The sequence below is a fragment of the Lolium perenne genome, chromosome 3 (assembly GCF_019359855.2).
Source record: "Lolium perenne isolate Kyuss_39 chromosome 3, Kyuss_2.0, whole genome shotgun sequence".
In the NCBI taxonomy this organism is placed as follows: Eukaryota; Viridiplantae; Streptophyta; class Magnoliopsida; order Poales; family Poaceae; genus Lolium; species Lolium perenne.
This window is the reverse complement of record NC_067246.2, coordinates 312,373,919-312,401,462: the sequence shown is the minus strand read 5'-3', so window position 1 is coordinate 312,401,462 and position 27,544 is coordinate 312,373,919. Positions and strand designations below refer to the sequence as shown.

The 27,544-nt window shown below is 51.8% G+C and overlaps 1 protein-coding gene across 1 annotated transcript; it reads right to left on the bottom strand.

The window, feature by feature from the left end:
- On the bottom strand, positions 1 to 27,544 carry LOC127345461 (probable mitochondrial adenine nucleotide transporter BTL1). The gene is made up of 5 exons (XM_051371941.2): positions 27,249 to 27,544; positions 5,260 to 5,354; positions 1,076 to 1,409; positions 728 to 965; positions 1 to 539 (listed from the first exon to the last, which is right to left on the bottom strand). The coding sequence occupies exons 1-5, from the start codon at positions 27,453 to 27,455 to the stop codon at positions 283 to 285; spliced, it is 1,131 nt and encodes a 376-aa protein (XP_051227901.1). The 5' UTR covers positions 27,456 to 27,544; the 3' UTR covers positions 1 to 282.

Genomic DNA, 27,544 nt, shown 5'->3' with positions numbered 1-27,544 from the left:
TTTTAAACAAACAGGCCGAAGCCTCCTGAATTAATATCATCTGTTAACAAAAAAAATCATCGAAAACCAGGCATTCAAAGTTAGTGAGGAGCAAACAAATGCTCCCAGCCATCGTTGGCCTCAAGAAGACGACACACCGTCTTCCTCCTATCTAAACCTTCTAGGCTCCAGCGCAGGTGGAAGTGGGGTTGGAAAACTGGAAAAGGATCAGAACTCCCACGCCCACACAGCACGAAACAACAGCATTATTCTAGGGCGTTGTCCAGCACTAGTGGTAGACTACTAGTTCTGGGGCTTATCCTTGTCAGCCAAGAGGATGTCCTTCCACGCCTCGTAGAACATCCATGTGATGCCCGAATTTGGCATCACCTTCAGGCAGCTCGCACCCCACCCGCGGTAGATCCCCAGGAGGCCCTCCTCCCGGATCACTTCTGATAGCGCGGCAATCATGTGGGGCGGGCACTTCCCTTGCAGGGCACCTACCATGAGACGCTTCCTCGCCACCTCCAGCGGGAAGCTGATTGTACTTGCTGTGAGACCTGCAAGTTCCAAAAGCCAAATATGAACCACAATTCTACTTCTTTAATTACTGAAGCCCCAGCTTATTTGTTTGGGCAGAAATGCCAACACCTTTTGCAAATTCACAACAGATAATAAGATAAGTTCAACCACTAACTGAAAGGTGGTGAATGAAGCTAGTTGCAGGCGGTGGGGAATCTTGTTTTACCTGTCAAAGCTCCAATAATTAGTAGCTCAGGACGGCTCAAGGATTTCTTCTTATGTAGGCGGCAGTATGAAGTCTTAATTGTGTCGTACATAAAATAGTAGCATGTGCTGTAAGGAAGCATCCCAATTAGCGTCGGTGCGAGGCCAGAATAGAGACCACGGATACCTTCAGTTCGGTATATTTTGCTGAAGGCAATGCTAATGCTAGGGTAAGCAACTCTGTCAACGGTCAAGCGATCCTGTCATAAATGAAACATACAGAATGTGAGACACATAACAAGCACAGAATATACGAGTGAACAAACAGTTTTGAGTTTTGGCTGTCAACGTGGAGTTTAGTTCAGCAAACCTTAATAACTTCAAGAGGATGGCACATCAATGTGCCAGCTATTCCAGCAGCTGCACCAGCAATAGCAACTGGTGATAACAAGTGGAGTGGCAGCTCAATTTTCATATTTCCAAGCTGTATCTTTGGGCATCCATCATCTTTCCATTTCTCTTGTGCTGTTTTCATGCTCCTTTTTACATACTCAAATGTCCCAAGCTCAATTGCTTGAGTTGGAACAATGCGGATCATGTTGATTGTGTTGCCCACCCAAAGCCCTCGCCACCCATTTTGTTCCATGATCTCCACAAAACTACCACCAATATGTCTCGATCCTACACCTACAACCATTCTTGTCCTGAAATTAAATGCATACCACGATGTTATTCAGCCATACATGCATTTAACAGGGTAATTAGCATTCAACCTGTACCTAATGATACATTATAACACTCCACTATAAGGAAATTATCCTTCAACATATAATAGTTACAGACCTTAACACCATATAGCTCGATGAAAATCAACTTTATAAATTTAAAATGGCGTATGGGTACAAAGCATACAATCTCCACTGCTCCATCAGAAAGGCTAGCCTAGTGCATTACCAACAATACTAGTGATCTGGCATTGATAAATTAATTTTGCTATGAACTGCACAAAGTAACATGCCTATACATAAAAATGTGATTATAATATTTAGCAAGTTGAACTTCTCCATTTTAAGATTATAAATGGAGAAAATTAGTTAAACGTTGGTATTATAACTTCAATACCAAAAAAGAAGGGTGCTGACAATCTTAAGCAATTTAGACCAATATGCCTGTTAAATGTTTGCTTTAAGATTTTCCCTAAAGCTCTTTCAAAGGTTTGATCCTGTTCTGAATAAAGCTGTTCTACCTTGTCAAAAATGCTTTAATAAGATCCAAGGATATTATGGATGACATTTTTTCTCTTAATAAGATTTTACATGAATCCAATGTGAAAAAGCAACAGGGTGGTCGTTTTTAAAATTGATTTCGAAAAGCCATATGATAAGGTAAGCTCGGAGTTTCTTTTTTTTACTTGTTTAGAGAAACGTGGTTTTAATTCCACTTTGTTTGGATGGATTAAAACATTAGTTGTTGGTTGTCATTGCGTATTTGATGGTACTCCGGTGAGGGGGTCCTCATGGAGGTGAGAGGGGGCCATAAGGCGAGGAGTCACCGGGACGGAAACCCAGCTTCGGAAACCTCACGACGACATCGAGGCCCTACTGCTGCTTGTCTGGAATTATTAGGCAACTTGTGCGAGATTCAATGAGTTGAGTTGTGCCTCGAGGGCTACCAGGATCCGGCTTATAAAGGGTCTGGATTTAGGGTTACAAGGGTAGAGATCCTACCGGATACGACTAAGCCTAGACTACGCTAAGTATTCCTTGTCGTGCACATCACGGATCCAACCGACCTTCACCATGGGCCGGATCCGGTAGCTTGTCTCTGGATCGGATCCGACCTTTGTTGTTCTCTGACAACTGCCGCCCGGTTAGGCCATAGGCCTCACCACCATCTGTGGTATACCTAGTTGCATATCCCCAACATTGATGGAACTCTATGTGTAAAAATAAATAACGTTCTTGGAAATTACTTTGGTACACATGAGGGTGTCAGGCAGGGGATCCCATTTCTCCCTTGCTTTTTTACATGGTGGGAGACAGTTTGGCAAGGATTGTTTAGAGAAGCACATGAAGGAAGTTTAAGATGTGGGTTGTCCCACATTTAATTCGAAGAGAAGTGGTGAGGAGTGGTTACTCTGCAATATGCAGATGATACAGTCATTTTGTTCAAGGATGATGTGGAAATGGCTATTAATGTCAAAAAAATCGTTGCTATACTTTTATGAATATATGGTTGGTTTAAAAATCAACTTTGATAAGAGTGAGGTGTTGTTGACAATGGAAGATAGTATTAAATTGAAGTATATGCTGATATATTTAATTGCCAAATGAGATTTTGGCCAATTAAATATTTAGGGGCGCCTGTTAATGGAGCAAGGTTAAGGATCACAGATCTGAAAGTTATAGAAGAAAAATGAGGGAAACATCTTAATGGTTAGCAAGCTGGATCTATGTCCTTAGATGGGAGGAAGGTAGTGATTGACTTCTCTCTGAACAGCGTCCTGATTTATTACATGCCTTGTTTAGATTCCACAAGACTTTTAAATTTTTAATGGTGGTTTAGTGGAAGTGCGGAGCAGATTTTTCTGGCAGGGTGGTAGCACTAAGGAAATATCATTTAATTAAGTGGAAGATCATTTGTAGAACAAAAGAAAAAAGGGGGTTGGGAATTAAAGACCTAGAAAAAAATGAATACTAGCCTTTTATCAAATGGTGGTGGAAATTGGAAATAAAAAAGGAAGCAAAATATGTGAGAAATAAACCCATTGCTCTGGTGGAATCCAGACAGGGTGACTTCATGTTGGACTGATATAATGAAGATTAATAAATTATAGTTGGAAAACAGAAGGATGAGATGAGAATATGACAAGCTTTTGGGATGATGCTTGGTGCTCATCCCAATCCCTAAGAAATTTGTTCAGAGATTTGTAGGAAATCTGTAATCAACAAGAATTACCTATTAAAGAAGCAGTAGACAGAGGTCTGAATTTTACTTATAGAAGATGGTTGGATGAAAATCAACAAATGCAACAAGCACGGATGATGGATTTACTCCTAACTAGTCCACTTGGTGTGGAAAAAGACAAACCTGTATGGAATTTGTCTAAAACTGGTCTATTTTCAGTCAACACTATGTATAAGAAGTTATCTGAGGTTTGGGTAAATGGAAGATTTAAATATCGGTGGATGGCAAAATACGACAGAAAATAAAAATCTGGCTTTGGCTAATCTGGCATAATTCAATAGCTACTAAAGATAACATGTTCAAAGGAGATTGGAGAGGAGATACAAAATGCAGGTTTTATGAGGAAGAAGAGGATATTCACCATTTATTTTTCACTTGTCCAGCAGCTAGATTGGTGCTCCAAATTGTTCTGGCAATTTCACTAAGTACTTCCATTGGATAGCATATTATGCTAAGAATTTGACTAATGTTCATGGTGTTGGTGTGGCAGCTTTATGCTGGGCAATGTGGAAAATTAGAAATAGAGCTTGTTTTGAAAAAGAAAAAAAAGGTTCATCAAGTCACCAGCTAAGATAATTTGTTTGCAGGTCCTTTCCTGAAATATTGGGCAGGGCTTCAAGGTGAAACTGATAAGCAGGTGATTCTGGAGGGTGCAAAGATTCTGCAGGACACTGCTCTATCAGCTCGGGATGCGACTAGAGGCATCAACCTGAGGATCACTGAAGCTGGAGATTCTTCCGACAACGATCTGTAGGAGATTCTTCCGAAGATGATCTGAACCTAAAAGGAATGGAGATGGAAGCTGTAATCATACCTGGCGTCAGTTTATGTTTCCTGGGGTACCTGTAGTCGAAGGTTATGGTGAAGACTGAGTAGTTTCTATTTGGCTAAAAACTTTGGTTTTGGTTGCCGTAGGTCAGGTAGCCTTTGGACGCTCATGTTTCTGTTGCTGCTGGTAGGCTGTTTCTCTTTTTCTTTTGTGTTTGCTGGACTTTGCCTCTGGGCAAAAAACTGAATATTGTCCAGTTATCTCATGATAGTGAAACCCGGAATTCCAGTTAAGAATTTCGTATGGAAAAGAAAAAGTAAACTGACAAAACAGGATGGAGAAACATAAGTTATTTTCTTAAAGGATACCTTACAGACCAACTTCTAACTCAGCAGGCCTTGAAATTTGTACCCCATCACTAAGGTGGTGTTCTGGAGAAACTTAGCTTGTATGTCAAGGTTGCTGACGTTATCACTTTTAATTTAAGATTTAGTGCTCAGTTTTCTGTCAAATTTCTGAAACCAGGTTACTGGATCAACTATATTTTGACGGAGCTAAAATGGCTTAACAAAGAAGTAGAAAGAAACGGGAAATCACAATATCGTGTGAAAGAGATATAATACTAATGCCAGTTTGTTGGGCTATTTATTTTTGTCATCACATCGGATCTTCAACTCCAAGTGCATGCAGTAGCCTCAGATGAGAAAGCAAATATAAAAAAAAGCGTAAAATGTAATGGTTCAGTAAGCTATGAGTAAAAAATACACTATACTTCATAATGAGTAATCGGACAAAGCTGCGCCAGTAAAATTGAGTACCTGATAGTCTCAAGAGGAGCAAGAATAGCTTTGGACATAGCACCAGCTAAGGCCCCGCTGGCAAATTCTCTAACCTCTCTAGTCCTAAAAAACGCCTGCAGTGTGTTAAAAAAAGAGGTTGTCAGGAAGATCACTAGCAAATCCATGGACAACATCATAAAAAAAATGTAAAGCTTTTTTTCTAGAGAAAAGCCTCCCATCAAGTGCTTCACATAGTATAGCTGCGATGATATACTAAAATTGTCCATTTTACACTGTTCAGCTGAGAATTATGCAGCTTTGCTGAAGTACAGCAAGGGTATTATGCAAGCCATCAAAGTCAGTAAAGTGATTACAACTATTGAATCCCATGTATCTGTAAGATAAAGATACTCTATCAGATGACACTTTGTGTTCTGTTACAGCTAAATTGGTCTTAAATAAGAAATATTTATTTTATCAACAGGAGGTCATCACATACAGTAACCAAATCCCACACACGGATAGTAGTTGAATGTTCAGAGGAAATTCCTAAAATGCCATCAAACGATTGCCGTGTTCCGAGAATGCCATCAAAGTAAATCATCATTCCAGGAATGCCATTAAATGAGTGTCCTCGTTCCGGTAATGCCACTTCCGTCAGTTGACCCTAGTTTGACCGTTAACTCCGAAAGAGAAACTTGCCAGTTTTTTAGTCAGGTATCCAAATTGCCCAACTGAGGCCTTGACCCAACCTTGTCACTCACCTACCTCATCCTAAACAACGTCAGCAGCCTTAACCCTAACACGTGCGGCCTCCACATCTCTTGTCGGGGGGAAGACCCCGGGTAGGGCAATGGACGCGGAGCAGCCGGCTGGCCACTGGCCGGCTCGCGGCAAAGGCCGGCTGAGGAGCAGCCGGCTGGCGCCGTGGCCGGCTGGTCCGGAAGCCGGCTGGCTCTAGGTCCTAGTCGGCCTGGCTACGGCCACCAATGCTGTAGCTGGGCCGGCTTCTACAAGCCATATCCGATCAAGGGTTATACCTCGGACCGACTCGAGGCTGGCGAGTCTTGCCTTTGGAAGGAACCGGGTCGGTGATCCGGTTCCCAAAGTCCACGCCTGACTCCATCTTCCGTAAGCGCGGGGCCTTTGTGGAACAATAGTGCCACGCGCCGGACAGGCCGTCAGGGCTTACGACGATCCGTACTGGCTACAGTGGCTGACGGCGACAGGGACACCTCCTCTCCATACCGCTGACCGTGGCAGCCGGATGGGACAGGCCACGATGCCTCAACGGCTCCTGACGTCACCGCCTCGGGAAGGAGCGGAAGCCGGAGCCGGCCAAGCCGGCCAGTAAACTATAGGGTCTTATATGTAAAGTGCCGGTGCCTATATAAGCCGCACTACCCCCTCTCGTGCAGGGGATCGATCATTCTCACTTCATTCCACCCTTAGCGCTGCCCTGTGAGAGAGACCATCGTCTCCCTTAGCCTCCCAGGAGCAGCCGGACACAGCTCTAGGAGCACCATTGTACTGTGTGACCATCGTATACACTCATAGCAGGAGTAGAGGTTTTACCTCCATCGGAGGGCCTCGAACCTGGGACGTCGCCGTGTCGCTCGTGCCCATACCCGCATCCGGATACCGCCGTGAGATCCCTCAGGAACCACTTCGATTAGCCACCCTATGGCATATGCCGTGACGATACCACGACATTTGGCGCCCACCGTGGGGCCTTCAAAGCATCCTCGGCCGGTGTCTTCATCCTGGACGAGCCTCACCATCACCACCGGCGAGCGAGTCGCTTCAGGCTTGATCTGGAGATTCGGCTCCCTCGACTGCGTCAGCGACAACGCTGGCTGCTTCGCTGACCGGCCCTTCCCAGCCAGCGGCAGCGTCATCTCCTTCGGCGGCCACGACGTCTAAGTCGCTACCGTCGCACCGCCGCGCTACCCGCGGCAGGTCCTGCGCTGCGCAAGCCCTCCTCCGCGAGCCGGCAGCAGCGCTCCCGCCGGCCCCGTCGTCGTGCAAGTCATGATGGCTGGCGAGGAGCTCCCCACCAAGAACCCGCGCACCCGTGGCCCCAACCTGGAGCGCAACGTCGACCCCAACGCCTCCGGCTCGGGCCCAAAGGCGCCACCGCCACCGTCCCGGCTGGACGAAGTCCGGGCGGCGAGCACCCCGCTCACGCACGGCGGCGACCCCACCACCATCGAGGCGGATTTGGAGGCGCACCGCCGGCTCCTCCTCAAGCAAACCGAAGAAGCGGCTGCGCTGGCGCCAGATGGAGATCACCCAGCGCGAGTACAATCGCGCCCACGGCCTCACTCCGGGCGGCGACGGTCCCGGCCGAGCCGGTCGGATCCGCCGCGAGGGCCGCGACCTTGGCGCCGAGATCGCCCGCGACGGTGCTCCTTCGCCGACTTTGTCCGCGGAGCTACCCGTCTACAACACCCCGACAAGAACATGCGCGCGGCACAAGCCGCCGCAGAAAAGCTGAACCGCCTTGAAGGCGAAGAGTTACGCCGCCAAACCATGCGGGTGGCGAGCCGCTCAACGCAGCCAACAAGCGGCGGCCGACCCTAGGTATGTCAATGCCCCCAGGCTTCTCACGCTCGTGGCGCTGCAGCAACGACGGGGAAGGCGCCGGGGACACGGCCGAGTCCGCCTCCCCGACACCAAGCCGGCACCGTGACTCCCGGGCCACGCACGCAAGTTCGGGCCGGCCGAGCCACCGGCGGCGGCGGCAGCGCCGCAGCCGGCCTCCCCAAGCCGGAACCAGGAGCAAGACTCGAGCCCCGCCGTCGGCACCGGCCGGCTCCGAAAGCAGCCGGCACACGCCGGCCGGCACGCTCCCGGCGGGCCCCGCATCGAGCCCACCGACGCCGGAGACCGCCTCGACCGGCTGGTCGGAATCCCGCATCGCGGAAGAGGAGGCGCCGGCTTGCCCCAAGTGCTTCGGGCCCCGCATCGCCAACGAGCCCGTGCTCGACGGCTTCCGGCTCCCCGCGACACGCCCAAGTACGACGGCACCGCCAAGCCGGAGGACTGGCTGCGGGACTACTCCACCGCAGTCGGCATCTCTCGAGGCAACAAGCGGTGGGCGGTGCGCTACTCCCCCACGATCTTTGGTCGGCTCCGCCCGCACAGCTCAACAACTTTGCCAGCCGGCGGCATCAACGGCTGGCTGGATTTCGAAGAGGCCTTCGTCGGCAACTTCACCGGCACCTACCGCCGGCCGGGTCGCCCTCGGCGGCTTGAGATGTGCAAGCGGGGCCGGACGAGACGGATCGCGCGTACCTGACGCGGCGGTGCGAGATGCGCAACTCTGCGAGGGCGTGCACGAGATCCGGGCCATCGGCTTCTTCATGGGAGGCTGCCGGCCGAACACCATGTCAGGCACAAGCTGCGCCGTAGTGACCCCAAGTCGATGGTCGCCTTGATGGCCATCGCGGACAAATACGCGCTGGTCGAAGAAGCCGGCAAGGCGCCGGGCCGACCCGGCCAAGACTCCCTCCAGCGGGACCACCACAAGTCGGCTGAGCACAAGCCGGCCAGACGGCGCCTCTCATGGCAGCCGGCGGGACAACTACCGCGGCAAGCGTCCACGACGACCAGCCGGACCGCCGGTGCAGCTCCGCCCACGTAGCCGCCGTGGCGGAACAACGCGGCGGCGGCGCCGCCGCCGAAGCAAGACCGGCGGTGGGAAGCCAAAGTACACCTTCGAGCAGATGCTCGACTCGCCGTGCAAGTACCACGGCGGCAAGAACCCCTCCAACCACACCACCCGCGATCGCCACTTCATGAAGCGGGTGACAAGCGGTGAACCTCTCCCGCCTCCACCCCGCCCCACCGCCGGCGGGCTCAGTGGCCAAGCCGGCGCAGAGAACGCCAACCTCGAGCACCACGAGGCTAACCAAGTGCACCATGGCGGCCGATATCCGGCGAAGATGCTACCTACATCATCTTCACCTCCGAGCCCGAGGACAAGACGAGCCAGCGAGCCGTTCCCTCGAGGTCAACGCGGTCATACCGCCGGTCCCCGATACCCTAAACCGGTCGAGCAGGCCATCACTTTTGATCGCCGTGACACACCGGCTGTCCTGCCGAAGCCGGGCAGCTACGCCATGGTCCTCGACCCCACCATCGGCACAACCCGGCTCGGCGTGCGTTTTCGCGCGTCCTCATCGACGGCGGCAGCGGCATCAACATCCTCTACCGCGACACCGCCCGCAAGCCGGGCATCCAGGAGGCCGAGTTGCGCCCCACCCCCACCGTCTTCCATGGCATCGTGCACGGCCACGCTGCCGGCCGATCGGCCGGATCACGCCCGGAGGTAATGTTCGGGAAGCCGGACCACTTCCGCACCGAGAGAATCGAGTTCGAGGTGGTGGACCTCGTGAGTCCCTACCACGCGCTCTGGGCAGGCCGGCCACGACCAAGTTCATGGCGGTGCCCCGCTATGGGTACTGAAGATGAAGGCTGCACGGCCCCAAGGGGGTCATCACCGTAGCCGGCGACTATCGCCGCTCCATGGGCTGCGCCACGCAGAGCTCCAAGATGGCCCGTGACGCTGGTCATCGCCACCGAGAAGCGACTCATCCACGACGCCGTCGCCCTCGCCAAGGCCGCGCGGGAGCAGACATGCCGGCCGCGAGCAACCCGACCGGGACGACTCACTTCTAGCCGGCCGACAACACCAAGAAGATCTGCTGGATCCGGCGCAGCCGGACAAGTACGTCACCATTGGTGCCGGCTTGAGCAAGAAATAGGAAAGCGAGCTCGCGACTTCCTCCGTGAGAATCGGGACATCTTCGCATGGACTCCAAGAGACATGCCGGGTGTGCCGAGGAGGAGCCGGGCCGAGCACCACCTCCACGTCCGGCCTGAAGCCAAGCCGGTGAAGCAGCCTCTCGGGCGCTTCGCCGAAGAACGAAGGAAGGCCATCGGTGAAGAAATCGCCGGCTCCCTAGCTGCCGGCTTCATCATGGAAGTCTTTGCACCCGGACCGGTTGGCGAACCCGGTCCTGGTTTTGAAGAAGAACGGCTCCTGGTGCATGTGTATCGACTACACCAGCCTGAACAAGGCGTGCCCGAAGGATCCCTTCCCTCTGCCGCGCATAGATCAAGTCATAGACTCGACTGCCGGCTGTGAACTATTGTCTTTCCTAGATGCCTATTCAGGCTACCACCAGATTCCTTTGAATCCGGATGATCAAATAAAGACTTCGTTCATTACCCCGTGCGGGCTTATTGCTACACGACTATGCCGTTCGGCTTGAAAAATGCGGCGCCACCTACCAAAGGTGCATGCAAAAATGCTTGCAGGACCAAATCGGCGAAACGTTCACGCATATGTGGATGATGTCGTTGTAAAGACCAAGGAGACGACTACCCTCCTTGATGACCTGAGAGAAACCTTCACCAATCCGAGAAGATTTCGGATGAAGCTCAACCCGGCCAAGTGCACATTCGGCGTGCCGTCTGGCCAGCTCCTTGGCTACCTCGTCTCTCGGCGAGGGATCGAAGCCAACCGGACAAGATCGGCGCCCTGGAGAAGATGGAATCGCCGCGGTGCCTCAAGGACGTCCGAGAAGTTCGGCCGGCTGCACGGCCTCCTTGAGCCGCTTCGTCGGCCGGTGGGGAGAAGGCACGCCCTGTATCAATTAATGAAGAAGGCGGACAAATTCGTGCAGTCACCGCAGCGGAGGAAGCTTTCCGTGACTTGAAGCGCGTGCTCTCAACCGCGCCAATCCTTGCAACGCCGGCTTCAATGGAGCCGATGCTGTTGTACATCGCAGCCACCAACCGAGTGGTTAGCGTTGTCCTGGTGGTGGAGCGCAAAGAAGACGGCAGGGAGCAGCTGGTCCAGCGCCCAGTCTACTACCTTAGCGAAGTGCTCTCCCAGTCAAAGCAAAACTACCCCCACTACCAGAAGGTCACCTACGGCGTCTACATGGCGGCAAAGAAGCTCAAGCACTACTTCCAAGAGCACCCCATCAAGGTGGTTGCCACGGCACCCTTGGCGGAAATCATCGGCAGCAAGGATGCCAACGGCCGGGTTGCCAAGTGGGCCCTGGAGCTAGCCGCCCACACCATCCTCTACGAGCCACGCACAGCCATCAAGTCGCAGATCCTCGCGGACTTCTTCGTCGGCCCGGGCTGAGATGCAATATCTGCCGCCTGTGCCGGATTCCACACATTGGAAGATGCACTTTGACGGCTCGAAGATGCGCAACGGCTTGGGAGCCGGCATCGTCCTCACCTCTCCCAAGGGAGACCGGCTGGACTACGTCCTGCAGATCCACTTCGCCGCATCCAACAATGTGGCGGAATATGAAGCGCTCATTCATGGGTGAAGGCGCCAAGGAGATTGGCGTGCGTCGCATACTTTGCTTCGGCGACTCCGACTTGGTTATACAGCAAGCATCTGGCGACTGGGACGCGAAGGACGCCAACATGGCCTCATACCGCTTCCATGTCCAGCAGCTATCCGGCTTCTTCGACGGCTGCGAATTCCACCACGTGCCACGAGCAAACAACGAGGCGGCTGACGAGATTGGCTCAACCCGGCAAGCCATTCCGCCGGGCATCGCCTTGGCGATTCTCAAGAAGCCGTCCATCACACCGTCACCGGACTCGGATTCAATATTCGTGCCGGCTGACCCGGGGGCTGTTCAGCCGAACCCGGGGGCTTCATCGCCCAAGTCGGGGGCTAACAAGCCGAACCCGCCGGCTACCATGCCGAACCCGGGGACTTCTCAGTCCAACCCGGGGGCTTCATCGCCAAACTCGGGGGCTAGCAAGCCGAACCCGCCGGCTAGCAAGCCGAACCCGGCGACCATGCAGTCGAATCCGGAAGCTCCCACGCAGGAGGCCCTGTTGGTCAGCGTATTCGAGATAAGATGCGTACCTTCATGGACACAAGATTTCCTCTCCTACCTCACCGACGGTGTGCTGCCTGATGATAGAGTCCAGGCCAGGCAGATTGAGAGAAGGGCCAAGGCCTATACCATCATCAACCACCAGCTGTACAAACGCAGCGTAAGTGGGGTGTTCCAGCGGTGCGTCGAGCCGGCTGAAGGGATTGAACTCCTACGGGAAATCCATCAAGGAGAGTGCGGACATCACGCCTCATCCAGAGCCATAGTGGCCAAAGCCTTCCGGCACGGTTTCTATGGCCGATTGCGCTCAGAGACGCAGAAGAGTTGGTGAAGAAGTGCAACGGCTGTCAGCGCTTCGCAAAGAAGAGACACCAGCCGGCTTCCGCCTTGAAAACCATCCCCATCACATGGCCGTTTGCCGTATGGGGCTTGGATATGGTAGGCCCATTCAGAACGGCGCGAGGCGGCATGACACACCTCTTGGTAATGATTGACAAATTCACCAAGTGGATCGAAGCCAAGCCAATCAAGAAGCTGGACGGCTCCACAGCCGTCACATTCCTCAAGGAAATCATTGTGAGATTCGGCTACCCCCACAGCATCATCACCGAGCAACGGCGACAATTTCTCCCAAGGCACCTTCTCTCGCTATTGCGGGGAAATGGGGATCCGGATGGCCCTAGCCTCTGTGGCGCACCCAGAGTCCAACGGACAAGTGGAGAAGGCTAACGGCTTGGTCCTAGCCGGCATCCGGCCCCGGCTGGTGGAGCCGCTTGAGCGAGCAGCCGGCTGCTGGATTGAAGAACTGCCCAATGTGCTATGGAGCCTGCGCACAACGACAAACCGCTCAGTCGGCTTCACACCATTTTTCCTCGTATACGGGGCCGAAGCCGTCTGCCGGCGATATCGAGCACGACGCGCCAAGGATCAAGCTCTACACGAAGCCGAAGCCAAAGAAGCTCGCGAAGATGGAGTTGACCTGGTCGAAGAGGCCCGGCTGCCGGCTGCGTCTAGATCTACTATCTACCGGCGAGCCTCCGACGCTATCACAGTAGGAAGGTCCAGCCCTTAGCATTCGAGAAGGAGACCTAGTGCTCCGGCTGATCCGGCGGACAGCCGGACAAAGATAAACTTGTCATCCCCATGGGAGGGTCCCTTCATCGTGAGCAAGGCGGTAGGCAATGATTCCTACTATCTCATAGATGCCCAAGAGGCTAAGAAAAACAAGCCAGGACAAGGCTGACGAGGAGACTAAACGTCCCTGGAATGTCAACTTACTCCGCCCATTTTACACATGAGAGCAGGAATGTATGTATCCCTTGTATCCCTTTTGTAAGCTATGAAAAAGCACGCGCCAAGAGCGCCGTCTCCGACAAGTTTTTCGCGTACTCTACCTTGTTTCGCCAATTGGCTTGAACCCTCTCACGCGGTCGGCTCAGTAACGTGATCCGGTTTCCGACAGCCGGCTTCCGATCCGACTACTATCGCAACCCGGCTGTCCGGTGGCGGGAGTAAGGCCTAGGGAGCCGGCACGCGAAAAACGACTAAGGGAAAGAGTAAAGCGAGTTGACTTGCAACTTTTCATAAAAGTGCCGGATTGCCGAATTCGGCTCGTTCGGCGGAAATCTGTCGCCCTCACCCAGCGGCCCGCTCTTGATCCGGCGACGGATCGCAAGTCGGACGTACGACCGGCAAGGGCACAGCCAAAGAGTGGGGCAGATGGGAAAAAGCGAACGAGTCGAAAGAAAGCAACTCGGCACACAAATGATTAACAAACACATTAAAGTGTGACATAATTAAAGGACGATAATATTCATACATGCGCACCCGGCATCCCGGGGATTTAATAAAATTGTTTTGGCAAAAGAACAACTGGAAAGACAGGTAAAACTAAGACGCGGCTGGAGAAGGACCAGCCGGAGGAGCGTCCGCGGAGCCAGCTGCCGGGTCGTCTTCGGGCTCGTCTTCCGCCTCCTCATCTTCCATGTAGTCCTCATCGGATGGAGGAGGGTTCGGGTCCGCGACGAAGAGGGCCTTGTCGACGAAGTCGGCGATGGCGCTGGCTCGAGCAAGACGGGCGGCCTTGTATTCGGCTGGGAGCTTGTCCTCCACGCCGGCTCGCCGGTACTCGAGCTGCCCCAGGTCCACCTCGTTGTACCAGGAGAGGACGAAGGACAGCGCCATGTCGGCGCCAGCGCGCGTGGCCGACTCCTTCCGGTCGAGGAAGCGATCCGGCGCCCGCTCCATCGGGGAGGTGAGGCGGAGATATCTTGCGGCACCGCCTCCTCAGGCCACAGCATCGGCGCCAGCTCTTCAACCGCCTTCCGGAGCTCCCAGCCAAGCTTGGTGATGGGCTCGACGCGGGCAGCCATGGACGCCATGTGATCCTCCATGGAGAAATACTCCGAGCTGCCCTCGCCGGTCTCCTGCCTCCTGGCCTCGCGCGCAACGCCAACGGCTGCCAAAGCTGCGTCCTGCGTCTCCGGGAAGGCCGCTGCAAGAAGAAGCAAGTCAGAAATCATCGAAGCCGAAATAAGCTGAAAAATGCAAATTTTCGAAGTCCTAAGCCAAAAGGAAAAGCACGGCGGCGGCAGCAAGAACCGACGCCACCAGCCCGAAGATGGAGATAGCAAAGACATCGAAGTTTCTGCTGCCGCCAACGAAAGCCGGCAGCCGAAAGCCGGCAAAGGGAAAGGAAAATAGAGATGCACTCACCCGCCAAGCCGAGATAAAGCGAGCAAATCTCATCCGTCCGGCGCTTGGCGGTAGCCGTCGGCTCCGTGGACTTGGCGGTGACCTCCTCTGCGGCGCAAGCCGCGCTTCTCCACCTCCGTCGGCCGCCGGCTCGGATCCTCCACCTTCTCCTTCTCCGCCGTCCTAAGGGAGTTGAGCTCGGTGAGGTGGTTACGCTCCAGCCAGGCGCGGCCGTGTCGGCTCTGCTCGGCTAGCTTGAGCTTGGCGGGCGAAGAACGGCCCGCCTCCTCGCTCTCGGCGCCTTTGCGCGCAAGCAGCCCGGAGATCCGACTCCAGCCCGCGGGACCTTGGCGGCTTCAAGCTGAGGCAGCCGGAAAGAAACGTCGACCAACGAAGATTAAAAAGAAAAGAAGACATCGAGTCGAAAGAAGCAAGAGCTTACCCTTGGCGGTTTCCAGCTCGCGGGCCAAGTCGGCCCGGTCCAGCTTGGCCTTGTGGTAATGGGTAACGGCGCGGTTGTACAGAGTGGTGCGCCGATCCATCACAGCCTAAGGAAAAGAGAAAAACAGTCAGCTAGGCGAAACCCGTGCCGGCTCCAAGTAGCCGGCCCACGCCTCGAAGGGCTACCAAGATGATAACCAAGTCAAAAACAGACAAAGCTTACCTTGCCGGCTTCCTCCACCTTGGCAACGCTGGCCGCGGTCTCGGCAGCCCTGGCCTTGAGGTGGGCCTGCAGGCTGGAGAAGAACATCTCCACCGATGCTTGGCCGGGGTTCCCCCCCCGGCTGGTCACCTCGTAGGAGTCGGCGGCGAGCCACGCCCGCTCCATAGTGCCCGGCCGAGCCAAGGCCGGAGTCGGAGGCGGATGGCACATGCGAAGCATGGCACCCTTGGCCACGTGCGGGCCTGGCTGCGGCGCCGATGGGGCTCCCGTCCTCACCAACACGCGTGAGCCAGCAAGACCTTCCGTGCGCGCCGGCTCATCCCTTGTCGGCTCCTGCTGGTTGGCTCCCCTGTCGTAGGCTCCGGTGGTGGCGGCGCTCCGGGCGAAAGCGGATGGCCCGATCGGCGCCGCCGTCTCCGGCGCCGAGGTGCCCCCTCCGGGCTCTCATCTAGCACCACCACACTTGGCGGGGTGCCGGCTCCGGTCGCAGCGGCGCGGCCCGCCGGCTCCGGCTCCGATCGCGGACGGTGCGGCCCTTCCGGCTCCGGCTCCGGTTGAAGGCGGCATGCCCCGCCCGGCCCCGGCGGCGGGTCCGAAAGCGAAGTCCGGCGCGGGAACATGTCGTCCGGCGTCGGCTGCCGCGTTGGCTCGGCCGCGTGCCGCGATCGAGCGCGAGGCCGGCGGCACGGCAAAGGAAGGCGCCCCTGCGGAAGGCGCGATGCCGCAGCGGCGGCGGCGTAGGAGCGCGCGATGAAGGCTGCGGCGTCGGCTCCCTCCTTTGGCGCAGAGGCGGCGACGCGACGCGCGGAGCTGCCGGGAGCCGCCGCCCTGGGCAAACTTGATGGGGGCCCTAGCCGGACAAACAAGGAGAAGATAAGCATAAAAAGTAAGGAAAGAAAAGGAATCAAACAAGGAAGAGAAAGAAAACTCACCGGCCTGCTCCGGAACCTTCTTCGAGCTGCTGCCGGCGGAGCTTCTTCGCCTTCGCCTCGCGAGCGGCGATGAGCGGGGCTCGGCGCCCGCTTCTTCCCCGGCGCGCCGAAGTCGCCGTGGTGCTTGGCGGCCTCGCGCGCGAGGGGCACGGCCGGGATCGGCCCGTGCCGGACGTCGCCGGCTCCTCGTCCTCCTGCTGCTCCGGTGAAGGGGCGGATTGTGCTCCCACGGCCGCCTAGATCGGGCGCACTGCAGCAGTCGTCGTCGCCGGCACAGTCGCCGGCTTGGTCGGCGGATCGACGTGATCCGGCGACCACCTCCTCGTCGCCGGTCGCCGTCCTCGGCGGTTACGGCGCTCAAAGAGCTAGAAAGACGAGAAAAAGCATGAGCAAACAACAAGCCGGAAGTCGGCAAAAGCAAAAGGAAGTCGGCCTCGCAGCCGCAAGCCGGAAGCCGATGAAAACACAAAGCTTACCCGTTCGGGCGGGTGGTCCACTGTCGCGGGCGCCGGCCCGTAGTTCCGATCGTCCGGCATGTTTGCCTTGGTGATGTTATTCACCCGGCTGGCCACACAGGCCTTGGAGAGCACCGCCTTGGACGTCCGGTTCGGGTCGAACCGGCCGGACATGTGCCCGATTTTGTGGGTGCGCCTACGGAGCGGCAGCACCGGCGCTCGGCGATGGTGCGAGAGAAGATCCTCCGCGATCGGCCGTTCTCGACGGCTGCCCCCAAGAAGTCCCGAGCTGGTTCACCTCGGCGTCCGGATCCGACGTGCGGGCGTTGTAGCTCCGATTGATCCGGCCGACGGAGGAGCCGGGTTGAACTCCGGCGAGTTGATCCGGTCGACGAGCTGCCCCTCGTTGCGCACATAGAAGAACGACATCTGCCGGTTCTTCACCGAGTCAACGGTGGGGATCTTGGGGAAGGGCGTACCGGGCCGGGTGTAGATCGAAGCGGCGCCGCAGGCCCGCAGCGGCCCTCGGTGGTTTGCGCCTTCAAGTAGAACAGCCGGCTCCAGTCGATGTCGGCCACAAGCCGGCGTAGGCCTCCATGAACGCCACGAAGCGGTGAGGAGGACGCACGCGTTGGCCGGCGGTGGTGCGGTGCAGGCCGAAGTTGTCGAGGAAGCTGGGAAGAAGGTTGAAGCCGGCGAGGCCCAGCCCGCGATCAAGGTGCGCGCCGAAGACGACGCGCTCGCCGGGCTGCGGCTCGGGCTCCGTCTCCTCGCCGGGCGCCCGACAGACCACCGCCGACGGGATCCGGCGGAGGCGCACCAGCCGCTCGATGTCGTCCTCCCGCATGTCTGAGCCTCCACGACCCGGCGGCGGAGGCCATTGTCGAGGAAGAGGAAGAAGTTGACCACGAGAGGCGAAACGGCGACGAAGAGCCTTGCGACGGCGGCGGCGACGGCGGCGGCGAGGACGCTCCGTGGAGACGCGCGGCCCCGTGGCGCCGGGTGGTGGAGTGGCGGCGGCGGCCGGCGGGAGAACGTCGGGGCAGCTGCTCGCCGGAGTTCGCCGGGAGTGTTGGCGTGCGACAGAACGCTCGAGCGAAGAAAAGAGAAAGCTTGAGCGAGAGAACGAAGAGTGCGAGGAAGAAGAAGGGCGCCTCGGTACCGCTACGGGGCATTTATAGCCGCTGGCGCGCCGATTGCGCGGCCACGTGGCAATCGTGGGCCACGATCGGGATTTACCGCGCCGTAACTCCTCCCACGGCCGCAACGGTTACGAAACAGCCACACCACGCTCCCCACTACCGCACCGGATCCGGAGGAACATTGATGTGACCAGACGAACCGACCGCGGCGCCGAGCGTCGGACCGGTCAAGTCGGGCGCAGGACCCGAGGCGCGGAGGCTCCGGCGCGCCGCAAGCCGAAGCCGGACAATAAGTTCAACCCGGACTAAAAGTCGTCAACAAGGCGGAGACGCCACCAAAACTTGCGAGAAAACAAAAGCTGCATAAGTGTAAAAAGCGGCCGGCTAGAAGCGGCCGGCGAAACGAGCCGGATGAGGCGCGGCCGGCTGAATGGAAATTCTCGATCGGCCCTCCAAGTGCCGTCAAGTATATTCGAGAAGCCGGAAAACCTGCCTAGGTCCTTCTAAACGCGGGACCTTGCCGACCGGGGGCTAATGTCGGGGAAGACCCGGGTAGGGCAATGGACGCGGAGCACCGGCTGGCCACCGGCTCGCGGCAAAAGGCCGGCCGAGGAGCAGCCGGTGGCGCCGTGGCCGGCTGGTCCGGAAGCCGGCGGCTCTAGGTCCTAGTCGGCCCGGCTACGGCCACCAATGTCGTAGGCCGGGCCGGCTTCTACAAGCCATATCCGGCGGGGGTTATACCTCGGACCGACTCGAGGCTGGCGAGTCTTGCCTGGAAGGAACCGGGTCGGTGATCCGGGTTCCCAAAGTCCACGCCGACTCCATCTTCCGTAAAGCGCGGGACCTTTGTGGAGCAATAGTGCCACGCGCCGGACGAGCCATCGGGGCTTACGACGATCCGTCTCGCTACGGTGGGCGGACGGCGACAGGGGACACCTCCTCTCCATACCGCCGACCGTGGCGGCCGGATGGGACAGGCCACGATGCCTCAACGGCTCCCGACGTCACCGCCTCGGGAAGGAGCGGAGCCGGAGCCGGCCAAGCCGGCCGATAAACTATAGGGTCTTATATGTAAAGTGCCGGTGCCTATATAAGCCGCACTACCCCCTCTCGTGCGGGGATCGATCATTCTCACTTCATTCCACCCTTAGCGCTGCCTGTGAGAGAGACCATCGTCTCCCTTAGCCTCCCAGGAGCAGCCGGACACAGCTCTAGGAGCACCATTGTACTGTGTGACCATCGTATACACTCATAGCAGGAGTAGAGGTTTTACCTCCATCGGAGGGCCTCGAACCTGGGTACGTCGCCGTGTCGCTCGTGCCCATACCCGCATCCGGATACCGCCGTGAGATCCCTCAGGAACCACTTCGATTAGCCACCCTATGGCATATGCCGTGACGATACCACGACATCTCTGGCCAGCACCACAGGCACCTAGCACATCCCATCCGCCACCCCGCCTACCAATGTGACAAACTAGACGCCACCGCTGTTCCCCGGACCAGGACGCCGCCTCCCAGCGACGGAATGTCTCGCCTACTCGCCGGACAACGCTGCTGCCTCCTTGGCTACAGGATGCCACCTCAACCAGGCCGCTGCCTCCCAACGCGGTGGGGCACCGGTTCCTTGCTTCACAGCACAAAAACACGCAAAGCATGAACCATCCCCTCGTCCGCCCCCTGCCTCACCCCCTCTTCCCCATGCCCCACTTTCACATATCAATACTCCCTTTATGATGTTTCCTATCCATGTTTGTACAGATTGTTTTGGAAAACTGAAATTTGGGGCTACTCAGGACAAAATTTTAATCGGATCCTATAATCAGGTGAATCCTGTTAACTGAGCAGGTCTGCTCAGTGCCGCCGTCCCCTAAAAAAAGTTAAATTTTCAGAGTACTGAAATGGCTATTCATTTTCCTTAAGTATTATGAAAGGTTGATTTTAGCTATTTCAGTTATGTCTCTTAGCATGTATGCTTGGTATTGCACACAAAATTTAGCTCATGGGTATAATTACTCAATTATGATTGTTTTCAGCTGGATATGCATTTGATAATAAAGTCTAATTTAAGCAGACTTGGAAATTGGTAATTGTTCCTGATAATTCTATGAATGATGTTACCACCGGTCGTGCATTGAGTGAAATAAACTACATGTTTGTAGTTCTACTCATTCTGATCCTGGGGAAATAAACTAAAGATATACTCCAGTAATATCTGGGCAGATCCACCAAATAAAATGAATCAATCAATTATCCCACTAGGTCACTGGTATATGGACCCCCCTTGTCAGATCATTTGTATTCAAGATCAATGTATTTTGCAGGTGGCCAAGAGATATTTTTGTTTTTATTTACTGACAAAACCATTCAAAGGGAAGATGCTTCCATACATATCTGTCCTACTAGAGAGAGAACCTGTCTCTGTACAAGTAAATTAACTACAAGAGTAGTTCAGCTTGCAATGAGTCAGACAGTCATGTGTCCTGTTTTGTTAATAGGTAAGTTAATTACATGAATATATTTGATGTCTCTTGCACACTTTATTTTACGAATGTGATTGTTTAATATGGTGCAGCATACTTCAGAGCAAGAATACTAACGTGATGGCTTCTTTTGCTAACCACAATGGGTGATAGTGCTATTGCTACGGTGGCTACTTGCAAAATATATGCCAAAGAAAAGATTAAAACAACCAGTGTGCCTCCTGTATTAAATTCCTGAAATCTTACTTCTTTGGATCCTTTTGTATATGTTTTTACCAAGAGGAATTAGGTCTTAAATTTCTATCATCTTAGCTCCTACTAGCCCAGCCATGAACAGAAGGAGTTACAGCAAGCAACCCAGCCATGGGAACAAGGAGCAAAGTAGCTGCAGCAAAACCCAGCTGTGGGAACCAGAAGGAAGCATTGCTGATGAATTGGTGTGATGAATCATGAGTGTAGGTCATTAAATAAACTAATGTAGTGAACTGTGGCATAAAGGGCATGATGTAATGACCTTGTGAAATGTTATTTGTTGAAATGTCTACTATATTCCATGTTAATATTATGTTGCAAAATGTCACAGAAAAACAAGGCAAAACTCTGTTGAATATTTTTAGCATGATGATGTTATTGTCTAGTCAAAATCTTCAAAGAATGCATCAAGGGCATAGTAGTCTTTCCACAAGAGACTTAACGGTCAACTAGCGGTGACGGAGGTGGCATTCTCAGAACGCCGAAACTCGTTTAATGGCATTCTCATAACGATGACTACTTTGATGGCATTCTTGGGATGTCGCAATCGTTTGATGGCATTTTAAGAATTTCCTCTAAAGTTTACCATTTGAGAGTTGTAAATAACAGGATACTCGAACAAGAGCAACATCACAGTCACACCAGTTTTGTCCTTTTTGCACATGTGGCAAAATACAATTTAGCAGTTGAACGGGCAAATGCAAAGATCAGTGCACGAGCAAGGGCGTGCCTCCAAGATGCGTGGAAATAAGAAGTGTCAAAGTGGAAATGGTGATTCATATGTTAAATGAACACCTTTATCCAAACGAGTCATGAAGAATATCCCTAAGCAACCAAAATTCATTCCCTAAGGTATCCAAGGTATAAAGTCTTGACCAAATATTAAATAAAACAGAACATCAAAGCAATATTACTGGGTCAAGCTTTTGGAAGCTTGACCATTATCATTCTCTGCAAACTAACATGGATGCAAAAGTTGTATAAAAAGGGACAAATTTTATCTGTCGGGTTCTGAATATTATTTCCCACCTGTAACCAATGTTAAGCAAGCCTGTATCGGAAGTCAGCATCTGCTTTTTCCGAAACCGAATAGTAGCAATTTAAGGTAATATAGTATGGATTATTTAGGTATACATTGAAGAAGCCAACAGGTCACGTGCAAATTGATTGCATACATCAGTATATTCCCAATTTAGACGCCACCGCTGTTCCCCGGACCAGGACGCCGCCTCCCAGCGACGGAACGTCTCGCCTACTCGCCGGACAACGCTGCTGCCTCCTTGGCTACAGGATGCCACCTCAACCAGGCCGCTGCCTCCCAACGCGGTGGGGCACCGGTTCCTTGCTTCACAGCACAAAAACACGCAAAGCATGAACCATCCCCTCGTCCGCCCCCTGCCTCACCCCCTCTTCCCCATGCCCCACTTTCACATATCAATACTCCCTTTATGATGTTTCCTATCCATGTTTGTACAGATTGTTTTGGAAAACTGAAATTTGGGGCTACTCAGGACAAAATTTTAATCGGATCCTATAATCAGGTGAATCCTGTTAACTGAGCAGTGCTGCTCGGTCTTGTAGTCCCCTAAAAAAAGTTAAATTTTCAGAGTACTGAAATGGCTATTCATTTTCCTTAAGTATTATGAAAGGTTGAATTTAGCTATTTCAGTTATGTCTCTTAGCATGTATGCTTGGTATTGCACACAAAATTTAGCTCATGGGTATAATTACTCAATTATGATTGTTTTCAGCTGGATATGCATTTGATAATAAAGTCTAATTTAAGCAGACTTGGAAATTGGTAATTGTTCCTGATAATTCTATGAATGATGTTACCACCGGTCGTGCATTGAGTGAAATAAACTACATGTTTCTAGTTCTACTCATTCTGATCCTGGGGAAATAAACTAAAGATATACTCCAGTAATATCTGGGCAGATCCACCAGATAAAATGAATCAATCAATTATCCCACTAGGTCACTGGTATATGGACCCCCCTTGTCAGATCATTTGTATTCAAGATCAATGTATTTTGCAGGTGGCCAAGAGATATTTTTGTTTTTATTTACTGACAAAACCATTCAAAGGGAAGATGCTTCCATACATATCTGTCCTACTAGAGAGAGAACCTGTCTCTGTACAAGTAAATTAACTACAAGAGTAGTTCAGCTTGCAATGAGTCAGACAGTCATGTGTCCTGTTTTGTTAATAGGTAAGTTAACTACATGAATATATTTGATGTCTCTTGCACACTTTATTTTACGAATGTGATTGTTTAATATGGTCTGGCACTTCTGTGAGCAAGAATACTAACGTGATGGCTTCTTTTGCTAACCACAATGGGTGATAGTGCTATTGCTACAGCTGGCTACTTGCAAAATATATGCCAAAGAAAAGATTAAAACAACCAGTGTGCCTCCTGTATTAAATTCCTGAAATCTTACTTCTTTGGATCCTTTTGTATATGTTTTTACCAAGAGGAATTAGGTCTTAAATTTCTATCATCTTAGCTCCTACTAGCCCAGCCATGAACAGAAGGAGTTACAGCAAGCAACCCAGCCATGGGAACAAGGAGCAAAGTAGCTGCAGCAAAACCCAGCTGTGGGAACCAGAAGGAAGCATTGCTGATGAATTGGTGTGATGAATCATGAGTGTAGGTCATTAAATAAACTAATGTAGTGAACTGTGGCATAAAGGGCATGATGTAATGACCTTGTGAAATGTTATTTGTTGAAATGTCTACTATATTCCATGTTAATATTATGTTGCAAAATGTCAGAGAAAAACAAGGCAAAACTCTGTTGAATATTTTTAGCATGATGATGTTATTGTCTAGTCAAAATCTTCAAAGAATGCATCAAGGGCATAGTAGTCTTTCCACAAGAGACTTAACGGTCAACTAGCGGTGACGGAGGTGGCATTCTCAGAACGCCGAAACTCGTTTAATGGCATTCTCATAACGATGACTACTTTGATGGCATTCTTGGGATGTCGCAATCGTTTGATGGCATTTTAAGAATTTCCTCTAAAGTTTACCATTTGAGAGTTGTAAATAACAGGATATTCGAACAAGAGCAACATCACAGTCACACCAGTTTTGTCCTTTTTGCACATGTGGCAAAATACAATTTAGCAGTTGAACGGGCAAATGCAAAGATCAGTGCACGAGCAAGGGCGTGCCTCCAAGATGCGTGGAAATAAGAAGTGTCAAAGTGGAAATGGTGATTCATATGTTAAATGAACACCTTTATCCAAACGAGTCATGAAGAATATCCCTAAGACAGCCAAAATTCATTCCCTAAGGTATCCAAGGTATAAAGTCTTGACCAAATATTAAATAAAACAGAACATCAAAGCAATATTACTGGGTCAAGCTTTTGGAAGCTTGACCATTATCATTCTCTGCAAACTAACATGGATGCAAAAGTTGTATAAAAAGGGACAAATTTTATCTGTCGGGTTCTGAATATTATTTCCCACCTGTAACCAATGTTAAGCAAGCCTGTATCGGAAGTCAGCATCTGCTTTTTCCGAAACCGAATAGTAGCAATTTAAGGTAATATAGTATGGATTATTTAGGTATACATTGAAGAAGCCAACAGGTCACGTGCAAATTGATTGCATACATCAGTATATTCCCAATTTAGACGCCACCGCTGTTCCCCGGACCAGGACGCCGCCTCCCAGCGACGGAACGTCTCGCCTACTCGCCGGACAACGCTGCTGCCTCCTTGGCTACAGGATGCCACCTCAACCAGGCCGCTGCCTCCCAACGCGGTGGGGCACCGGTTCCTTGCTTCACAGCACAAAAACACGCAAAGCATGAACCATCCCCTCGTCCGCCCCCTGCCTCACCCCCTCTTCCCCATGCCCCACTTTCACATATCAATACTCCCTTTATGATGTTTCCTATCCATGTTTGTACAGATTGTTTTGGAAAACTGAAATTTGGGGCTACTCAGGACAAAATTTTAATCGGATCCTATAATCAGGTGAATCCTGTTAACTGAGCAGGTCTGCTCAGTGCCGCCGTCCCCTAAAAAAAGTTAAATTTTCAGAGTACTGAAATGGCTATTCATTTTCCTTAAGTATTATGAAAGGTTGATTTTAGCTATTTCAGTTATGTCTCTTAGCATGTATGCTTGGTATTGCACACAAAATTTAGCTCATGGGTATAATTACTCAATTATGATTGTTTTCAGCTGGATATGCATTTGATAATAGAGTCTAATTTAAGCAGACTTGGAAATTGGTAATTGTTCCTGATAATTCTATGAATGATGTTACCACCGGTCGTGCATTGAGTGAAATAAACTACATGTTTGTAGTTCTACTCATTCTGATCCTAGGGAAATAAACTAAAGATATACTCCAGTAATATCTGGGCAGATCCACCAAATAAAATGAATCAATCAATTATCCCACTAGGTCACTGGTATATGGACCCCCCTTGTCAGATCATTTGTATTCAAGATCAATGTATTTTGCAGGTGGCCAAGAGATATTTTTGTTTTTATTTACTGACAAAACCATTCAAAGGGAAGATGCTTCCATACATATCTGTCCTACTAGAGAGAGAACCTGTCTCTGTACAAGTAAATTAACTACAAGAGTAGTTCAGCTTGCAATGAGTCAGGCAGTCATGTGTCCTGTTTTGTTAATAGGTAAGTTAACTACATGAATATATTTGATGTCTCTTGCACACTTTATTTTACGAATGTGATTGTTTAATATGGTGCTGCATACGTGAGCAAGAATACTAACGTGATGGCTTCTTTTGCTAACCACAATGGGTGATAGTGCTATTGCTACAGCTGGCTACTTGCAAAATATATGCCAAAGAAAAGATTAAAACAACCAGTGTGCCTCCTGTATTAAATTCCTGAAATCTTACTTCTTTGGATCCTTTTGTATATGTTTTTACCAAGAGGAATTAGGTCTTAAATTTCTATCATCTTAGCTCCTACTAGCCCAGCCATGAACAGAAGGAGTTACAGCAAGCAACCCAGCCATGGGAACAAGGAGCAAAGTAGCTGCAGCAAAACCCAGCTGTGGGAACCAGAAGGAAGCATTGCTGATGAATTGGTGTGATGAATCATGAGTGTAGGTCATTAAATAAACTAATGTAGTGAACTGTGGCATAAAGGGCATGATGTAATGACCTTGTGAAATGTTATTTGTTGAAATGTCTACTATATTCCATGTTAATATTATGTTGCAAAATGTCACAGAAAAACAAGGCAAAACTCTGTTGAATATTTTTAGCATGATGATGTTATTGTCTAGTCAAAATCTTCAAAGAATGCATCAAGGGCATAGTAGTCTTTCCACAAGAGACTTAACGGTCAACTAGCGGTGACGGAGGTGGCATTCTCAGAACGCCGAAACTCGTTTAATGGCATTCTCATAACGATGACTACTTTGATGGCATTCTTGGGATGTCGCAATCGTTTGATGGCATTTTAAGAATTTCCTCTAAAGTTTACCATTTGAGAGTTGTAAATAACAGGATATTCGAACAAGAGCAACATCACAGTCACACCAGTTTTGTCCTTTTTGCACATGTGGCAAAATCCAATTTAGCAGTTGAACGGGCAAATGCAAAGATCAGTGCACGAGCAAAGGCGTGCCTCCAAGATGCGTGGAAATAAGAAGTGTCAAAGTGGAAATGGTGATTCATATGTTAAATGAACACCTTTATCCAAACGAGTCATGAAGAATATCCCTAAGACAGCCAAAATTCATTTCCTAAGGTATACAAGGTATAAACTCTTGATCAAATGCTAAATAAAACAGAACTTCAAAGCAATATATATTACTGGGTGAAGCTTTTAGAAGCTTGTCCATTATCATTCTCTGCAGACTAACATGGATGCAAAAGGTGTATAAAAAGGGACAAATTTCATCTGTCGGGTTCTGAATATTATTTCCCACTTGTAACCAATGTTAAGCAAGCCTGTATCTGAAGTCAGCATCTGCTTTTTCCGAAACCGAATAGTAGCAATTTAAGGTAATACAGTATGGATTATTTAGGTATACATGGAAGAAGCCAGCATGTCACGTGCATATTGATTGCATGCATCATTATGGTCCCAAAAATAGCAAAGTATCATGTGTTTCACATATTAGCAGAACTTCGACAAAAGAAAGATTTCAGTAAGCGTTGAGTGCAATATTAGCGACATGACAGCAAAATCTTCAACAGATCAAATGTACTCCATTATGGCGCCCTTGGATTTCGCTGGTGCACTCGGGAGTATTTTATATGTTGTGCAGCAAGCAGCTATACTGCATCGTATGAGGAGGCATAAAACGAAATGCAAACGATGATTTCGAAGCGTTGCATAAATATATCCTAAACCGAACCGGACGAACGCATCCATCCAATTGGGTAGAAGAGCAGAGTCCCGTTCGCCCGGTTAATCAGATTAGATAATTAGCGGTGCAAAACAAAATAGCCACGATTCGCCGCTCTAGTAACCAACGGCAGCCCAATAAACTCGGATGACAGTGACGTGCCCTTACCCTGACGGAGCACCCGATGTCGGGTAGCCCGGCGCCGATGAGCTCCGCGACCTTGGCGCCGTCGAGGCCGTCGTCCTTGGGCAGCGCCATGACGAGGAGCTCCTTGTAGCCGGCTCCACCGCCGGCACTTCCCCCGGCAGCGACCCCGGCGCCGGCGAAGCCCACGCTGGCGAGGGACAGCTTCCCGCCGCCGCTCGGCGCGTCCATGGCGGCGCGCGGGTGTCCACTTCCGGATTTGGAAGGGTGGAAGGAAATATCCCCGGAGGGGGGCGGCCGCAAAAAGATGGCTGCTACCG

Coding starts and splice junctions, on each gene's coding strand:
- LOC127345461 (XM_051371941.2), bottom strand. CDS start 27,455: ATGGACGCGCCGAGCGGCGGCGGGAAGCTGTCCCTCGCCAGCGTGGGC. Junction 966..1,075: donor ATCCTCTTGAAGTTATTAAG/GTTTGCTGAACT, acceptor CATTTATGACAG/GATCGCTTGACCGTTGACAG. Junction 540..727: donor AATTATTGGAGCTTTGACAG/GTAAAACAAGAT, acceptor TGGAACTTGCAG/GTCTCACAGCAAGTACAATC.